Below are 16,240 nucleotides of genomic sequence, written 5' to 3'. Positions count from 1 at the left end.
TTTCAATCGAGTGTAGGTCAATTGACGATAATCACGAGCGGAGTTATACCAAGGCCGACCGATTGGAGGGTGAAAATGTAACGAGCGGGGAGACGAGGCCGCCGGTGCGTTGAGGCGGACCAGAGTGGGGGCCCGGGGGGCGGCACACGGAGAAGGAAAAGGATGAAGGGCAAAAGAGAAGATGACGGAGGGCAGAGGGTTGTAATGAGAGGGTAGCGGAGCGCCGATAAATCCACCGGGTCCCAGCATTTGTAAATTACAACCTGCCAATACTGATCCTCGGTAAATAAATGAGCCTGCCCCCACGCATGCATAGGTACCGTCCGTGATCCGGCCTCTGAGCAATACCGTGGATAGCGGCGGTGGCGGTTGATCGCGTTAAACCAACAGAAAGGCGGTCGTTCGCGCACGATACTCGCGATACTACAACACCGAGCTTAACTCTAACAATTTGCATGGAAAAGTGCCCATGTAACTCTGTGTCGCAAATACGACTATGCGCGAGGAATAGAAATATTCAAGAAGGCGATTGCGGTTAAAGATTTTGTTAACGTTAAGGAAATTGAATGAAAACGAGGCGAGAAATATAGTCGTCGATAATTCGGAGCATCGCGTTACAAGGCAAACGGGAATAAATACGATTGGGTTACTCTCGTACACACCTTCGCGAACTTTAATTCCATTAAATACGAGGCCCGCAACGACAGCACCATTCTTTAAGGCAATCTGTACTGGCTGAATCCAGGGGCGGACTCCAGCCCGCCGAAACGGTTAGCAGATATTTAACTGAATATCGAACTCATTTGTATCACTTAACCGGCTCCAGTATGAAGAATATATTGCCATGAATTAATCTAGCAGCACAATAGCGCGTAACGATATCGCGCCGCGTATCTGATCGGCGGCGCGGCGCGGCGCGGCGAAATAAAACTATAAATTTATTAATCATGCCGTCGTCCGACGTCCGTTCTCCCCCTCTCGCTTTCTGTTTCTTCGCCAGGGATAATTACGCGTACGGCTACGGAGGTTTACCGTCTCGGACTCGTGTACGTTTTCGGATGAAGAATATTCGCTGGATATTTTCATTTTCTCGTCCCTCTTTTCTACCGTCGTGAGAAATATTGGAAACGAAAGGAAAAATCGTGCATTTCGACGTTTCATTTACCTCGTGTCCTCGAGAACTTTTTAAGTTTTTGGTAGAATCTTGATACGACGCGACCGCCGTGTATTGCGAACAGTACGAACCGCTGTACAGGAAATGAGAAACATTATAAAGGCAAAAGTTCCAATCGTACCGTGAACAAGGACAGCAATCATCCGCGAAAGAAACTCCGTTAAAGTCAGATAGCGAGTTTAATTTACGGTCCTCGTGCAGGATCATGGCTACCAGCGTTATTGTATCGTTCGTTGCGGATCATTATCGCGTTTGGTGCTTGGAACTGCGCGATATTATTTGTCTTCGGCTCGTCATTCTTACGTTTCTAATCGTGGATTAATGATACGAACGGTGACAGCTGAAAAGGTACGCTCGGACGTCTCACTTAAATATAACGTCGAACGTTTCCTTCGACGATCGACTGAATCGCAAATGCTGTTGCTAGAAAGAAACTATCCATTAAATGTAAATCATTCGGCAAGAGCTGGAAAGATGACTGTAGATTGTATAGTTGAATTACTTAAAAGATCTATAATTGCTAATATATGCACGTATTTTGCGCGGAGGGGAACATCTTTTTCTCGACCTCTACGACAAGTTACAATTAACGTAATATTCGGATTTAAATAAATTAGTTGAAATTTAAAGATGTTGCGTCGAATAATTTTTCTGTACGCGACAAAGTAGAGGCTCCTTTAAATTTGTACCAACACTCGTAAAAGAAATTTAATTCCAAAATATGCGGTCAAAGAGCGTAATTTATACGTATCGCGGCGTGTGGACGAGGCTTTAACGACCGGCTGAAAAAAATTGGGCAGTTTTCGTTTACTGAGTCTTAGTCGGTTCGCGAGGTCGTTAATTTTCGAGTGGCCGCCGGTGGGATACGTCTCTCGCCCACCGACGAGTCTTCGGACTCGAGATTACCTTCGGTTTCTTCGATGCTTTTTCGATCTGTGAGAACGCGAGAGTATTCCCTCGTCGCTCTTTTTGCTAAACAAAATTTTTAGCGTCTCTCTAACGAGCATCGCGCTTTTCAATACTTTTCTACACATTTCGCCACACTATCTACCTCGTAAGGGAATATTCCATTTTCAGGATTCGATATAAATTCGATAGTTATATAAAAAAAAACAACGGTAAACTTAATAGTGTACCAAAGAAACTCGCTCGATAACTTAAGTTATTAAAATGCTGCCTTCCGGAGCTAAGATTACATTCGTAAAAACATACATGTACATTTTTTTGCTATGAATTTAATACAAGTACTATTTTATACTCGAAGATAACATTAATGCTGAGCTAACAAGCGCAAGAAACTACCGTTGACGCTGGTGCGGGCAAAACCTAGCAACGAACAAAGACAATAGATCGCGTCTTGTGTGGTAACGAATGGAGAAAATAAAACGATCTCGAGATACATATGCTGCTCTATAATTTTCGCGTCTATTTTCCAGCGATAAGAAATTCGAGTGGTGTACGGTGGTGAACGGCGAGCAAAAGAAAAATGAAAACGCCTCGTTCCCGCGACAGGCTGCTCAACTATCGGCGGGCTAAACATTATTTTGCAGCGTGGCGAGTTAACAGTCGCTCGTTTCCAGCGGCTTCCGAAGGTGCTTATTAAAAGCAGTCAAGTTGTCAAAGTTTCACGCGCTATTAAACGATCGCTGGCCGAGCAGAATTATCGCAACAGGAAACTCGGTCGAGAAAAAGAACCGGGCATCGGCGGAACCGACGTCGACGAGGAATCCATGCCGGACCGGACGTCGTTACGATCAATTAAGATGTTCGAGCGCAAAACTTATGCAACGAACTGCTTTTCACGATCGTTCGTGAGTCACGTTGGAACGGAACAGCTGGCTCGATCTCGTCTCGAGCGTCTCTGGAAGCGCGGTGAGCCAGCAGAATCCGTTAATTTTCACGGTGGCCATCGACGGGACACGCTTCTCCTTCACGGAGAGCAGTCCTTGAACGCCGTATACCCTTGGATTGTCTTCGATCGCGGCCACTTCCATCCACTGAATTTCGACTCGTTACCGGGCGCAGCTCCGGCAAACTTTCTCGAGCCCGCACGCTCGTTAGTCTGCACTCCCGAAACTTTTCTGCCATAATATCGCACGTAACCCGGAACAGCCAAGAGCGATCGATTCGCGAGGAGTCGCACGACTCGGTGGGAACCAGGCCGATCGACGTTCGGTAAATTCATGGATCGCAAACCCGTCGATAGAGAGCAGAGATTTAGGATTTTTCGACGTTTCGGAGCAACCAAGACCGATCCTCGAATTCTGAACCACCTTGGCGTTGCGTTGCGTTCCCGCGACGATCGCTCGCAGCCAACTACGCATCCTCGGAGTAGGCTGTCGAGTTATCGTAATCGTTAACGAGACTGCTGTCAGCGTGGTAAGATACCCCCAGGGGTCCCTCGCCATTAACCTTCCGCTAACAAAGGCATTGCCACGTTCTTCGCTCCCGGCGTACCACCCGCTCCCTTCCTTATTTATATGCATAACTCAGTAAAGGTGTAATGAAAATTTCACGGTCAACTCGATTATAGACGATCGCCGCGCGTCTCTCGTCACCTCCTTCCTTCTCGACTACCCGATCTCGTCCTTTTCCTTCCTGCCTTCTTCATCCTACCTGTCCCCCTCCCCCTACCCTCTCTCTCTCTCTCTCCCTTAACCTCTTTGCTCCGTTCTCGTCTCTGTTTCGCGCTCGACTCTGAGCCAGCTTCGATTCCTCCTCCGACCCGAAGAGTCGTGGTTCTAATACGAGAGTTAACAGTCTCTTTCCGTTGCTCGATCCCCCGACCCCTCCACGGTATTTCTCTCTCGAATTCCCTGCGATTGTTGGCTCTTTCTTGCACTCCAACGGGCAGACCGCACGCCTGTTACACGCGGAAAACGATTTCTCGGGATCGCGCCTCTCTCGGCGATAAATTTTCCACGGCGATTATCGATACGCCGCGATTATCCCCCGTAACCCGTCACTATAATAAACTTTATCGTAACGATGGTTGACGAGCGGCCGTCGAAAGGTTGGATCGGAAAAAGGCGTGGAACCGGAGGAGAGTTCTCGTTTCAACGGCTACATTTCGCGGTTATTACGGACACCGGGTTATTTAAATACCGAGCACTCGTTCGTCCGTTCTCTCGACGAGGGGTTTATATTTATTGGACGGTTACCGTTGCACGGCTAGGCGTAATTCGACTTTTATCTCTAACGCGGGGATGTACCGGTCTTTAGTTTGATTTAATCGACGGGATTGCCTGCTTACCGTTCATCTTTTTACGCGTAATTGAATATAAACTCAAACGGAACGAGATATCGCCGGTGGTATATGGGAGAAGCGAAGTTAATCGACGATAAATTATTGACAACTGAGTTTGCTTGGCTATGCATATCTCGGCGCGTTCGCTTCTCGGGTAAATAAAGCGATGCATCATTTTCTAATAAAAACAATAACATCCTCCTACAAAATCTGTGTTTTAGAAATAGAAGAGGATGCCAAGTAAATACTAGTAAATACAAGTAAAGTAGATTAAAATCGGAGACGAACGTTTCTCGATCGACACATCGTGAAAGCGCATGGCGTACAATTCCACTCCGTTTATCGCGTAGTTTCCGTTTTCTTGAAATTACGGCTTCATGCCGCAAGCTGGGAACTTTCTACCTTTTGTCTCGACTCCTCGGCAGCTTTCATTATTTCTCACACGGTCGAATTAAAATTATTTTACGGACTTGGCCGCGGCAGCTATCGTTACGATCCATTGTTGTTCGGGGAAGAACAATAAACTCCGCGTAAAAAGGCACGGAGAGACCGGGACTTAATGCTCGGACGATAAGAATGTAGGACGAAGCTAGCAGGTGATCGTCGTGGGCATTGCCTCGCAGTTCGTGATTTCGTGCCCGTCTCAAAACAATAAACAACGTCGAGACTGCACCCGGGACACGAAGAAAAGCCAGGGGCCCGAGTGAAAGTGCACTACGAGCATCCTAGTTCTGCGGTTCAGCATCCTAGTGCACCGTTGTGCTCGTAGCCTGGATCGCGGAGGCGATCTCCCGGTTTTGAAATTTTCAGTCGCGGTAATTGGAGGCTGAGACCGCGGTTTAATTACACGATGCAAACTCGACGTACGTTACAGCAGAATCCACGAAGCGTTTGAGCATCTCTCTTCGGTATACAGTGGAGTATCGTTAATGATAATCTTTGTTGTGGGTGAAGGACATCCGTCGAGTGTTTAGCTCTCTCCACGAGTGTTTTCTCAACGACTAAAAGAGTTAAGGGGCCGATGCAGCGACGCGAGCGTGTTGGTCTATCGATAGGGACAGCTCGATTTCCAGGTGACTTCGAGTGCGCGATGGAATTATTTCTGATCGGCTCGCCTCGCAGGATTATAAATTTTTCAAAGTGTCATTTTGTAATCGTTGGACGGTATCTCTGGTGTTCGGTCTTGGCCGTCAAAGTTGAATTCCAGATGAATAAATAACGCGGTTCGAAGGGGCCGGTGAATTATCGTAACGCATTAGTCTTTATCAAACCGGTAAAGCGACGATCGGAATCCGGTAGTTTCGTACAGCATTGTGCCGCGCGATCCGGACGCGTTTGATCGATTCCCTCGTTGGTGGCTAATGAGCAAGCTCCGTTCGCGTCTCGATTCGGACCAGCCACCGGCGGAAAAAGAAGGAAATCCGACCGGGACCGATACGTTCAGGCCCGATTGCGTAATTTCAGGACGCGTGACGCCGGGTGTCTCCTCCAGTCGACGCTCTCTGTCATCGCGTGCGCCTCGCTGTCCCGAACGCGGGGACACGCGCGTGCGTCCGTGGACCGGTCATATATAGGGTGCCCAACGATATACGTATTCCTCGCAAGAAACCTGCCTGCTCTCCTCCGATATATTACCAGCCAATTTTCTCTCTTAGAAGCAATTGGCTGCCGTTTCAACCTGACCGGCAAAGAAATCCCATAAAACCTTCCGGTAAAACCGCACCGCGATCGAGTCTCGTTGAAAAGATCCCGGGCCCGGTTGTTTTGTTCCAAACGTTTAACCTCCTCGCGAATCGATTGATCGGTATTTCCCTAGCGAAATTCTACGACTCGAGTTCACGCCGTTAAAAGGACGTTAGCAGCGAGAGTGAAAACGGTCGTGAAACCACAGCCACGAGTTACGCAGGCCCACGAGGATGGAACGTCTATAGAGAGATCGAGACGCGAATCGACGCGTTAAATTTTTAAGGATGCTGCCAGCCGTTCGGATACACCCAGTATAGAACGGGTCGAGGTTCGGTAGTTGATTAGATTTAAAAGAATGCCCCGTCACCTGCACCGTTGAAAGGAGACTAGGCCCAGGGGCGGGTTGGTGGGGCGTTCGTGGTAGGAGGAGAATACACGGAGGAAGGAGAAAGAGAAGGCCGAGAGGGAGGAGTGTGGAGGAAGGGGGCGATCGTGAGCAACGAGGGGCCCGAGCATGAGGCCCCAGCGATCACTGACCGCTTTCGCCGATCCCAGCCGCCAGCTAGCCACCTTTCAGCGGCGCAGCCATCGGGGCATCCTCCTTCTTAAGGCTCATTCACATCGCGTCGCTAATCAAACCCGACAAGCGGGAAAAAAGTGCCGATGGAGGTTCGAATCCCCGAGAAATCATGGGAATTCGTTCTTTACACTGGTTCCAACTGGCCCGCGGTTGCGCAACACCTTCGGAACAGAATTCTGGAGAGTTCGAAACGGCAATTCCATCAACGATACGGTTAAAAATTACTACGATTTCAAATTAAATCCAACGTTTATAAACTCGAACAATTACGAATCCGATATTCAACGAAACTGAACAGGTTGTTCGTTCTGTAAACTAGGTTTAAAGATAATTTGGAGGAATTGTTTTTTTTTTTCGTTTTGTTCTACTACATCCTAGGACACGAAAGGTACCGGATTTTTCCCCAATTTTCCACGTTTTAAAAATAATAGGAAGCAAATTCTGAACTAGCGCGAAAGGCGGCTGAAATCGAGTGGAACTGCGAGTAGGCGAACATCGCATCGCCTCCGTGGAAGCAAATGACTTTTTCTGGGAAGAACGGGGGAAGAATTCTGTATAATGAGAAGGAATTGTGAGAAAGAACCCGAGGCGATCGAGGCAGTTAACTGGTTGCAGTCTCGCTTTACAGCGAGTGATATATGGTTAATTCGCGAAACACCGGACACACGAGCAATAACGTTACGAGCACTCATTGACGACTAAAATGCAGACTATGGGCAATTACCATTGCGAGAGAGAACTGCGCGGAAAGGTGAAATATTATACCGATTTATGCCCACGGCCTTGGTAAAGATCTTGTAATAAGGATCAATGTGCCCGTTCGATAAAATACACCACTAGGAAGATACACTTCCCTGCTGCGGTTTATTTTCTCGGCTCGCTATTAATGACAATGAGTTCTATCCGTTATTCCGTTACTCCTTGCCGTCCCATAATTGTGAATCGTTTCGCTCAACTGTCCCGCGAGTATACAGGGTGCTCCGACAGAAAATGTTTACGCTATGTCTGATGCGACAGACGGAGTTTCTAATTAAATCTATAAGAAAGGTTTAATTTTTGGGCTTTTCTAACGCGACGCGCGACAGGGTGAAAAATTGAGCGGATCGAACGCGACGACAAAGACGGGATTTCGTATCGCTAACGATACTTTTATTGGGCCGACGAAAATGATGTATCCTCTTATTTGAATTTCGATGAGTAAATCAAAGCAGGACGACGAGAAGGACGTATCCGGGAGGATGGGCTGCCAATGCGGAGGCCAAGTTCGGCCAGATAAAGGTAACAAATCACTTTTCAACGGCAGGAGATGGAACTACCGAGCACTGTTTTCTGAAAGGAGCCCCGGACTTGGCTCTCTCGTTCACTGTGGGGAACCACTCGACGTGTCCCTAACACACGATTCTTGACACAATGCGTCCGATCGTTTTACACTCAATGGGACGAGAATGCGCGAATCCCAAACAGAGCATAAAGCTAATAATGACGCGCCGAAAAGCACGCGTGAAAGGAAAGAGTATTTCGCCTTGGCGCTTTTACAAAAAGAACAACCGCCGGGCACCGTTCATTCACCGTGGCAAACATTTTTGCTTCTCGTCCTTTTGTATATTATTTGACGGATCCGCAATAACGTTTCGCACGATCTTCGAAACGAGCACGCGTAATCCAAAGATAAAAGTAATTCGCTCGAGATAGGCGCACGCGTACACCCTGTTCAAGATTATCAACGTCTGGTGCGCGGAGAAGATAACCAAGTTGTGGAAAAATCTGCGTAGATCGGCGCGAAAGAACAATGCCTCCTGTGTAACTTGGGATCGTGACAAGCTCTCGCGTAGATTATAAATCGACGGGAACAGAGAACGGGGAGGGAAAAAAAAGAAGAAGGACTAGTTGCAAAATACTAGTCGGGGACTCGCGACAACTGGAATGCGAATGAGACCGGGATTCGCACAAAGGGGCATCGGGCAAACATTCTTTTTCGAGGTTTCATTCTTCGTGACAGAATCGTAGAAACGATGTGAGAACAGATGACGGTGAGGCAAGGTTTCACGGACGAATCGAACAGCAATACGGCAAAAGGGATAGAGAGAAAGGGGGAAAGGAAGAGCGAGCGAACGAGTGAGAACCGTGGAACACGAGATGCGAGGGGGTGGGGTGGACGACGGTGATCCGAGAGGGGTTAGGGGAACTGGCAAGAAAGAGGGAGAGGAGAGTAGCTGGAAAAGAGAAGGAGCGACAAGGAAATAAGAACGTGCTGGATGGAGGCTGCAGATGCTGAGGAGCCACTGTAAGGGCCCGGAGAGTGTACCTGTCTTGTTTTTATAGGCTTGCCAGAACGTCGGGCCCCGGCTACGGAGGACGACGACGACGGCGGCGACGACGACGACGACGACGACGACGACGAGGACGACGAGGACGACGAGGACGAGGACGAAGGAGAGAAGGTGTGCACGGTGGGGGAAGAAAGGACGGCCGAGACGGGAGGCGCGGGCCGCCGTGGCGCGGAGCGGAGCGGAGCGCGAAGAGTGGACAGGGTGGGCGGAGGGGCAAGGGTGGCGGTGCCAGTTCGGGCCTTACAACTTGCCAACCAGTCCTCGGAGAACCGTGGGTCTTACCGGAGCCGTATATACGCGTATCAACGCCCGTAACTTTTCGCGATTCTCGGCTATTTTTCTCGTAGGGTGTATCGGTGAAGAGGTCGGGAGGTCGGTGAACCCTGGAACGCGCGCACGGTTTATTTCGGTAGTGTCTCGGTAATATCTCGATCGAGAGATACCGTCTCGAGGATGAAATCACCAGGATTATAAACGGGTCAACGGCTAGAAGATCGATCGAGAGAAACGAAGAATACGAGAGTGACATGGCCGAAGCGAAGTAAAAGATCCGGTGGGCCCGAGACTTAAATGGATCGTAGCCGGTTTCGCGACAGATAGGAAGATCGGCCGAGGAGCCGAGGAATCGGACAATACGTTGATGGAAGATTGAGCGAACGGGCGTAAAGATGCGGGGCAGTCCTGCGTTCTTCGCCATATTACTGGGCACGATATTCGGTGTCCTCGGCGCGTCCCTGAGCAAAGCACTCAGGTACAAAGCACCGGACGAGTGCAAGTGGGTCGCGACCGGCGACACCGAGGACGACGTCTCGCTGGTCTGTCGTCTGAGGACCATCAACAGCGAGCTGGAGAACACGAACTTTAGCGTGATTCAACCGCAGCACACGGTGCGCCTCCGGCTGGAATGCAGCGACGCGCTCTTCTACCAGAGCTCTCTGAGCGCCGGCAGCTTCAGACCGTTGGTCGAGTTGCGAGAGCTCGTGATAGAGTACTGTAAAATCGGCAATCTGTCGGACGACGCGTTCAAGGGGCTGAAAGAGTTGCGTAACCTGACCGTAAGGACGCACAACACCGACTGGTCGGCGATGGCGCTGGACGTGTCGGCCGGCGCGTTCACGGACGAGCTCAGACAATTGGAGAAACTCGATATCGGGGAAAACAACATGTGGAGCATCCCCGAGGGTGCTCTCTGCCCGTTGGTAAACCTCGAGATTCTAAACTTGACGAGAAATCGGCTACGCGAGGTGACGAGTTTCCGGTTCAACGGCGCGGCCAGATGCCTCTCGAACCTCAAGGAACTGGATCTGAGCAACAACAGCATCGAGTCGTTGCCGAGCGCCGCGTTCTCGGGTCTCGCGCGGCTCCAAAGCTTGGATCTGCGATGCAACGCCATCAGCTTCATGGCGGATCGCGCGTTCGAGGGCCTCTCCTCGTTGGCCATCTTGAGGCTCGCCGACAATCGACTGGCCAGCCTGCCGCCGGAACTGTTCAGCGACGCGAGGAACATCCAGGAGATTCATCTTAGGAATAATACGTTAAACGTGCTACCGCCCGGTTTGTTCAGTGAACTGACTCAGTTGTTGGTGCTCGATCTGTCGCATAACGAATTGACCGCCGAGTGGGTGAACGCGGCTACCTTCGCCGGTTTGGTACGTTTAGTGGTGCTGGATCTCGCCAACAATCGTATCGCTCGATTGGATCCGACGGTGTTTCGCGACCTCTACAGCTTGCAGATTCTTCGGCTGCAAGAGAATCTGCTCGAGAGTTTGCCGGAGAACACGTTCTCGGCGCTCTACAATCTGAACACGTTGCTGCTGAGCAACAATCTGCTCACCGTTATCGACGCCACCACGCTCAGCGGACTCTACGTACTGAATCTGCTTTCGTTGGACAATAACCGGCTGCACACGATACACCCGGGCTCCCTGAGAAATGCCTCCTCCCTGCAAGAGTTCCACCTGAACCGTAACCAGCTGCAGTCCGTCCCGGACGCGCTGAAAGCCACTCCCCTTCTACGAACCCTCGACCTCGGTGAGAATCTCATTTCGGAGATACCGACCGGCACGTTCGATCACGTGGCGCAGCTTTACGGGCTTCGATTAACCGAAAATCATATCGGGAATCTCACAAAGGGCGTCTTCGATCGTATCAAGGAACTAAAGATATTAAATCTCGCGATGAACCGCATACAGTACATCGAACCCGGTACGTTCGACGAGAATCTGAACCTTCAGGCGATCCGTCTGGACGGCAATCAACTGACGGATATTGCCGGCCTCTTCACCAATCTGTCGAACCTCGTCTGGCTAAACGTCAGCGACAATAAGTTGAAGTGGTTCGATTACGCGATGATACCGACCGGATTGCAATGGCTCGACATCCATTCGAACGAGATACGAGAGCTGGGCAACTATTTCGAGATCGAGAGTCAGCTACAGTTGAGCACCTTCGACGCGAGCGAGAACAAGCTGACCGAGATCACGGGGAACGCGATACCGATGAGCGTGGAATTGCTGTTCCTCAACGACAACCAAATCTCCAAGGTGCAGAGCTACTCGTTCTTCAAGAAGCCGAATTTGACGCGCGTCGACCTGAAGGGGAATCAGATTCGAAACTTGGAACCGTACGCGTTGAGAATCAGCGCGGTGCCGGCGGAGAAGCCTCTGCCGGAGTTCTACATCGGGGACAATCAGTATCTGTGCGACTGTACCATGGAATGGCTGCAACGAGTCAACAGGCAGAACCAATCTCGAGTGCAACCGCGCGTGATGGATTTGGAGAGCATCTACTGCGAGCTGCTTTACGACCGGGAGCACATGTTCGTCCCTCTGGTCGAGGCCTCGCACTCGCAGTTCCTCTGCAAGTACGACAGCCACTGTTTCGCTCTGTGCCACTGTTGCGACTTTGACGCCTGCGACTGCGAGATGACCTGTCCGCAGAACTGCACGTGCTACCACGATCAATCGTGGTCGGCGAACGTGGTCGATTGCTCGAACGGCGGTTACGTACAGAAGCTGCCCGAACGGATACCGATGGACGCGACGCGACTCTATTTGGACGGGAACGACCTGCGCGTCGTGGCCAGTCACGCGTTTATCGGCCGCAAGAAGCTCCGAGTGTTGTTTCTCAATTCGTCCAACATCGAGATCGTGCAAAATCGGTCGTTCAATGGGCTACGAGACCTGGAGGATCTTCACCTGCAGGACAACAGGATCCGCGAGCTACGGGGACACGAGTTCGAGGGACTGGACGCGCTCAAGCAACTCTACCTTCAACGGAATCGGATCTTCTCGATCGGCAACGACACCTTCTCGTCGCTGCGCTCGTTGCGCATCCTCCGGCTCGAGAACAACCGTCTGACCACTCTGGCCGTATGGGCGCTGCCCAGATCCATCGAGATCGGTTTGTCCGGGAACCCGTGGTCGTGCGAGTGCGATTATCTGCAAAGTTACCGCGAGTGGATCCGCGAGCCGAACGTGCGTGTCACCGACGCGTCCGCGTTACGCTGCGTCTACAACGTGACGGAGTTCGAGGCGTTCGGCGACGAGGTGTTCGCGGACAACGAGTTCGGTTTCTCCGTGGCGAGCAACGTCGATCGCGAGACGAGCAACGACACCGCGGTCTGCACCGGCACAGCCAGCGTCGACAACGACGCGCACCGTAACTACACAAAAACCATCATCGAGAAGCAGGCCTTGCAGGATTATCTTCCGGTTTTGATCGCGACGCTGGTCGGTTCTCTGCTCGTGATGCTGATCTGCATGCTGGCGTTCGTATTTCGACAAGAGCTGCGCGTCTGGTTTCACTCGCGGTTCGGCGTACGGATATTTTACAGGAATCACGAGGTCGACCGGGACGATCGGGACAAGCTGTTCGACGCGTTCGTCAGTTACAGCTCCAAGGACGAGGCGTTCGTCGCCGAGGAGCTCGCGCCCGTCCTCGAGATGGGCAATCCCTCGTACAAGCTGTGCCTGCACTACCGGGACTTTCCAGTCGGCAGCTTCATAGCCGACACCATCGTCCAGGCGGTCGAGTCCTCGCGGCGAACCATCATGGTCCTATCGGAGAACTTCATTAAGTCCGAGTGGTGCCGATTCGACTTCAAGTCGGCCCACCACCAGGTGCTCAGAGATCGAAGACGCAGGCTGATCCTGGTGCTGGTGGGCGACGTTCATCAACGGGACCTCGACCCGGACATACGACTCTATCTAAAGACCAACACGTACTTGCAATGGGGCGACAAACTGTTTTGGGAGAAACTGCGATTCGCGCTGCCCGACGTGCCAAACAATCAAAGGACCACGCAGAGGACGAGGCAGCCGCCGCCGGTCCGACGGCAACACAACAACAGGACGTCCAACGGATCGCGCACCGTATCCGTGCACATATGATCGCGGTGGTATCTTCATCTTCTGTGTAGTTGTTTGTGCAAGCGTGCGCGATCGCGGCTCTCGAGAGATACGCGCGCGACTTCCGGTACAGTGCGTTTCACTGCGGTGCAATAACGTGGCATAGATGCGTATAGAGTGTAAATACAGCGAGGATTTATACATATATATATGTATTTGTATGTTAATAAAAATGAAGTGTGCGAACGAAAGAAGAGTGTGTTGTAAATAGATAATCGACGTGAGAGGGAAGTGAATATACATATATATACACGCGTTTAAGGTGCTTCCTCGTGAAAATGGGATATACGAGAGAACTTAACGTCCCGGTGTCTGCGCATTGCAGCGAGTCAGTGAGTTGTTAGATAGCTTAAAGTCGTTGTAAATACGTCGCCGTATTCCGTCTTGTAAGACTGTTCTCGGTGTCGATCGAGCTCACGGTTAAATTTAAGGGTAAAGCAGTGCGCCAAGTATCTCGTCGGACGAGAGGCTCTCGCGCGACGCGACGCGACTCTTCGTACTCCGGCACGCTCGCTGTGTGCCATGTGAATTGTTTACCTTTGCGCGCCATATCGTTATAAACCCACGGACTTTTAAGAATCTACAACGATTCTCGAACCTCGGTGCTTGCCCGTTCCGCCTGTGAACGTGCCAACGGTCGCGATCGTAAAACCATTCGAAGCGATCGTTGCGAGTCGATCGAGACGACGCGAATTATTCGCGACCCGTTCGACGACCCGGGTGGGTGGCTCTGCGTCGAGCAAGCTGACAGTGATACCACTTCCTAATCGTAGCTATCAATTGATCCAGGAACGCGGAGTTTGCGTCTGTGGGCCTGACCACTTGTAAAGTATTATGCGTGCGTCTAATTCTTATTTATTTCGTCCTGAACGTTTACGGAGACTTCGCGTGTTATTCGCGAGCTAGCGAGCGACGCGATTTCGTTCGATTCGAGATCGCCATGGGAAGTCTCTGTTTGAATTCGGCAGTCCTATCACTTTCTTGCCACTAAGACATTTTTAGTTACAACGAACGTCGTGTTCGTGTTTCAAGAAATTTTAGCGAAATTTCTGTGCCGGAGCTTTATATCTTGCCTCGGGAACGATGAATCAAACTTCACGTGCAATTAGTTCCCCTTAACTGCGACCGTCGAATTCAAAATGCGCGTCACGCAAGGAAACTAAAGTACCGCTATAAATAATTGAAAATATAATGTACAAACGTGAAACAATTTTCCTTTAGCTTTCCTCGCAAGCGGCTATCATGTTTTGCAGACTATCCCGACAACGTGAAAGATATTATTAGAATAAAAATCTGTGACTGAACAATAAAATGCTCTATTTTTATGTTTCTAACACCTTCTGCTTCTTTCTTTTGTTCATCTTCATTCAAGTCTCGTTCCCCCCGATACTCGGTAACAGCTAATCGATAATATCCACGGTAAAAATGTAATTATAGCGTTAACTCTTTCTTTGTTGATCGTGGAAACATTAAATATTTGCTTTTGAGAAAACAAAGCGTTTCCGTTGATCGATCGGTTCTCAGATAGAAACGCGTGTAAACTTCCGCCGCTTCTCCGACCGATTTCCAAACCCGTTGCCACGAAACAGAAAGTTTTGAACTTTCGACGAATTATCATAATTGAATTGCACGCGACTCTGTAAAATTCCACGGGATGCTCGCCGAGATGATCACGATTCCACGATGTACGGTCCAGAATAATCGAGAAAGGATCGTCGAAGGACGTGGGATATCGCGTCGAGCAGAATGCCAGCAATTTAAAAGTCGGTAAGAGTTAAACCGCGCGAAATAATGTTCGCATCGATACGCAAGCGTCGGAGAGCAGCGATATCGGTATATCTATGATTGCACGCGTAATCGACGCGCAACAGATATGACGCAAAGCGATTCCGACCGCCGCGATATTATGAATAACGCGAATATGTGTCACGGACCGACGTACAATCGCGATTACGCGAATTATGGAAGAACCGAGAGTCTTACCTAGCCCACTGTGTCGCAACGACGAACGCATTTTGCGGTTTCCTTAATGGCATTCGGAGATCGCATTGTGCGCCGGTCATTTTCAGTAATAATTGTAATCGCGGTTTCCTAACGTTTCAGTTACATTTCAGCCTGGTTGCGCGGCGACCAGAGTAATGCTGGCAATCGAAAAGTCGTATCGATAGTTGCGTACGTTATTTGCTCGATGAGAAACCGCGCACGAGTTTAATTATTTTATACGGGATTTCCATCTTATTTCACCGGAGAGAGAATAACCCTCGACCAGACAAACACTGACGACCGCGTATATACGAAAATCACTTTGATTGCGTAATTTTTACTCGAATGAACCTCGCGTTTAAAAGGCTGCTTTTCCGACCAAAGTATCGTTTCGTCGAATAAGTAACATTTCTCTCGGAGAATTATCCACGGTCGTGACTTCTTAATTACTCTTCGAGCAGTGCACCTGTCATCGATCAAAACGCAAACAAAGGCGGCAGAACCGCTACGAGCGAAAGAACGGACTCTAATAAATTCTGCTTTTGATTAATTACGCTCGACGAATTAGAGAACGAGATTAAGCAATATTTGCGAAGCTTCGAGAAATAATGCGACTCGATAAATTCTTCGCGTTATAATCCAAGCACTTTTATAAGAACGACGATAACACGCTGTACAAGCGAATCGTATTTTGAAGAAGATTTTTCATTCGCAATGAACGAACGATGATTGCCGGGTTCGACCATACGGGTCATCGTTTTATTCAAGTAAAATTCTCCATCGGGACACCCTACCTTTCTCGTATAACGTAAAAACAGAAAACTTTCTCGC

The 16,240-nt window shown here is 49.9% G+C and overlaps 2 protein-coding genes across 2 annotated transcripts in view; one reads left to right on the top strand and one right to left on the bottom strand.

The window, feature by feature from the left end:
* Positions 1-16,240, bottom strand: part of LOC122401075 (lysine-specific histone demethylase 1A) — an 87,416-nt gene that overhangs the window by 35,622 nt on the left and 35,554 nt on the right. The window lies entirely within an intron of this gene.
* LOC122401074 (toll-like receptor Tollo) lies at positions 9,686-13,408 on the top strand. The gene has a single exon (XM_043403012.1). It carries the CDS (start codon positions 9,686-9,688, stop codon positions 13,406-13,408), a length of 3,723 nt encoding a protein of 1,240 aa, XP_043258947.1.

The sequence above is a fragment of the Colletes gigas genome, unplaced genomic scaffold, assembly GCF_013123115.1.
Source record: "Colletes gigas isolate AHSC1104 unplaced genomic scaffold, ASM1312311v1 Colletes_gigas_Sc00021, whole genome shotgun sequence".
NCBI lineage: Eukaryota > Metazoa > Arthropoda > Insecta > Hymenoptera > Colletidae > Colletes > Colletes gigas.
This window is presented reverse-complemented; position numbering and strand designations above follow the sequence as displayed.

What these genes read in the sequence shown, in the direction of transcription:
- LOC122401074 (XM_043403012.1), top strand. Translation starts at nt 9,686, where the DNA reads ATGCGGGGCAGTCCTGCGTTCTTCGCCATATTACTGGGCACGATATTC.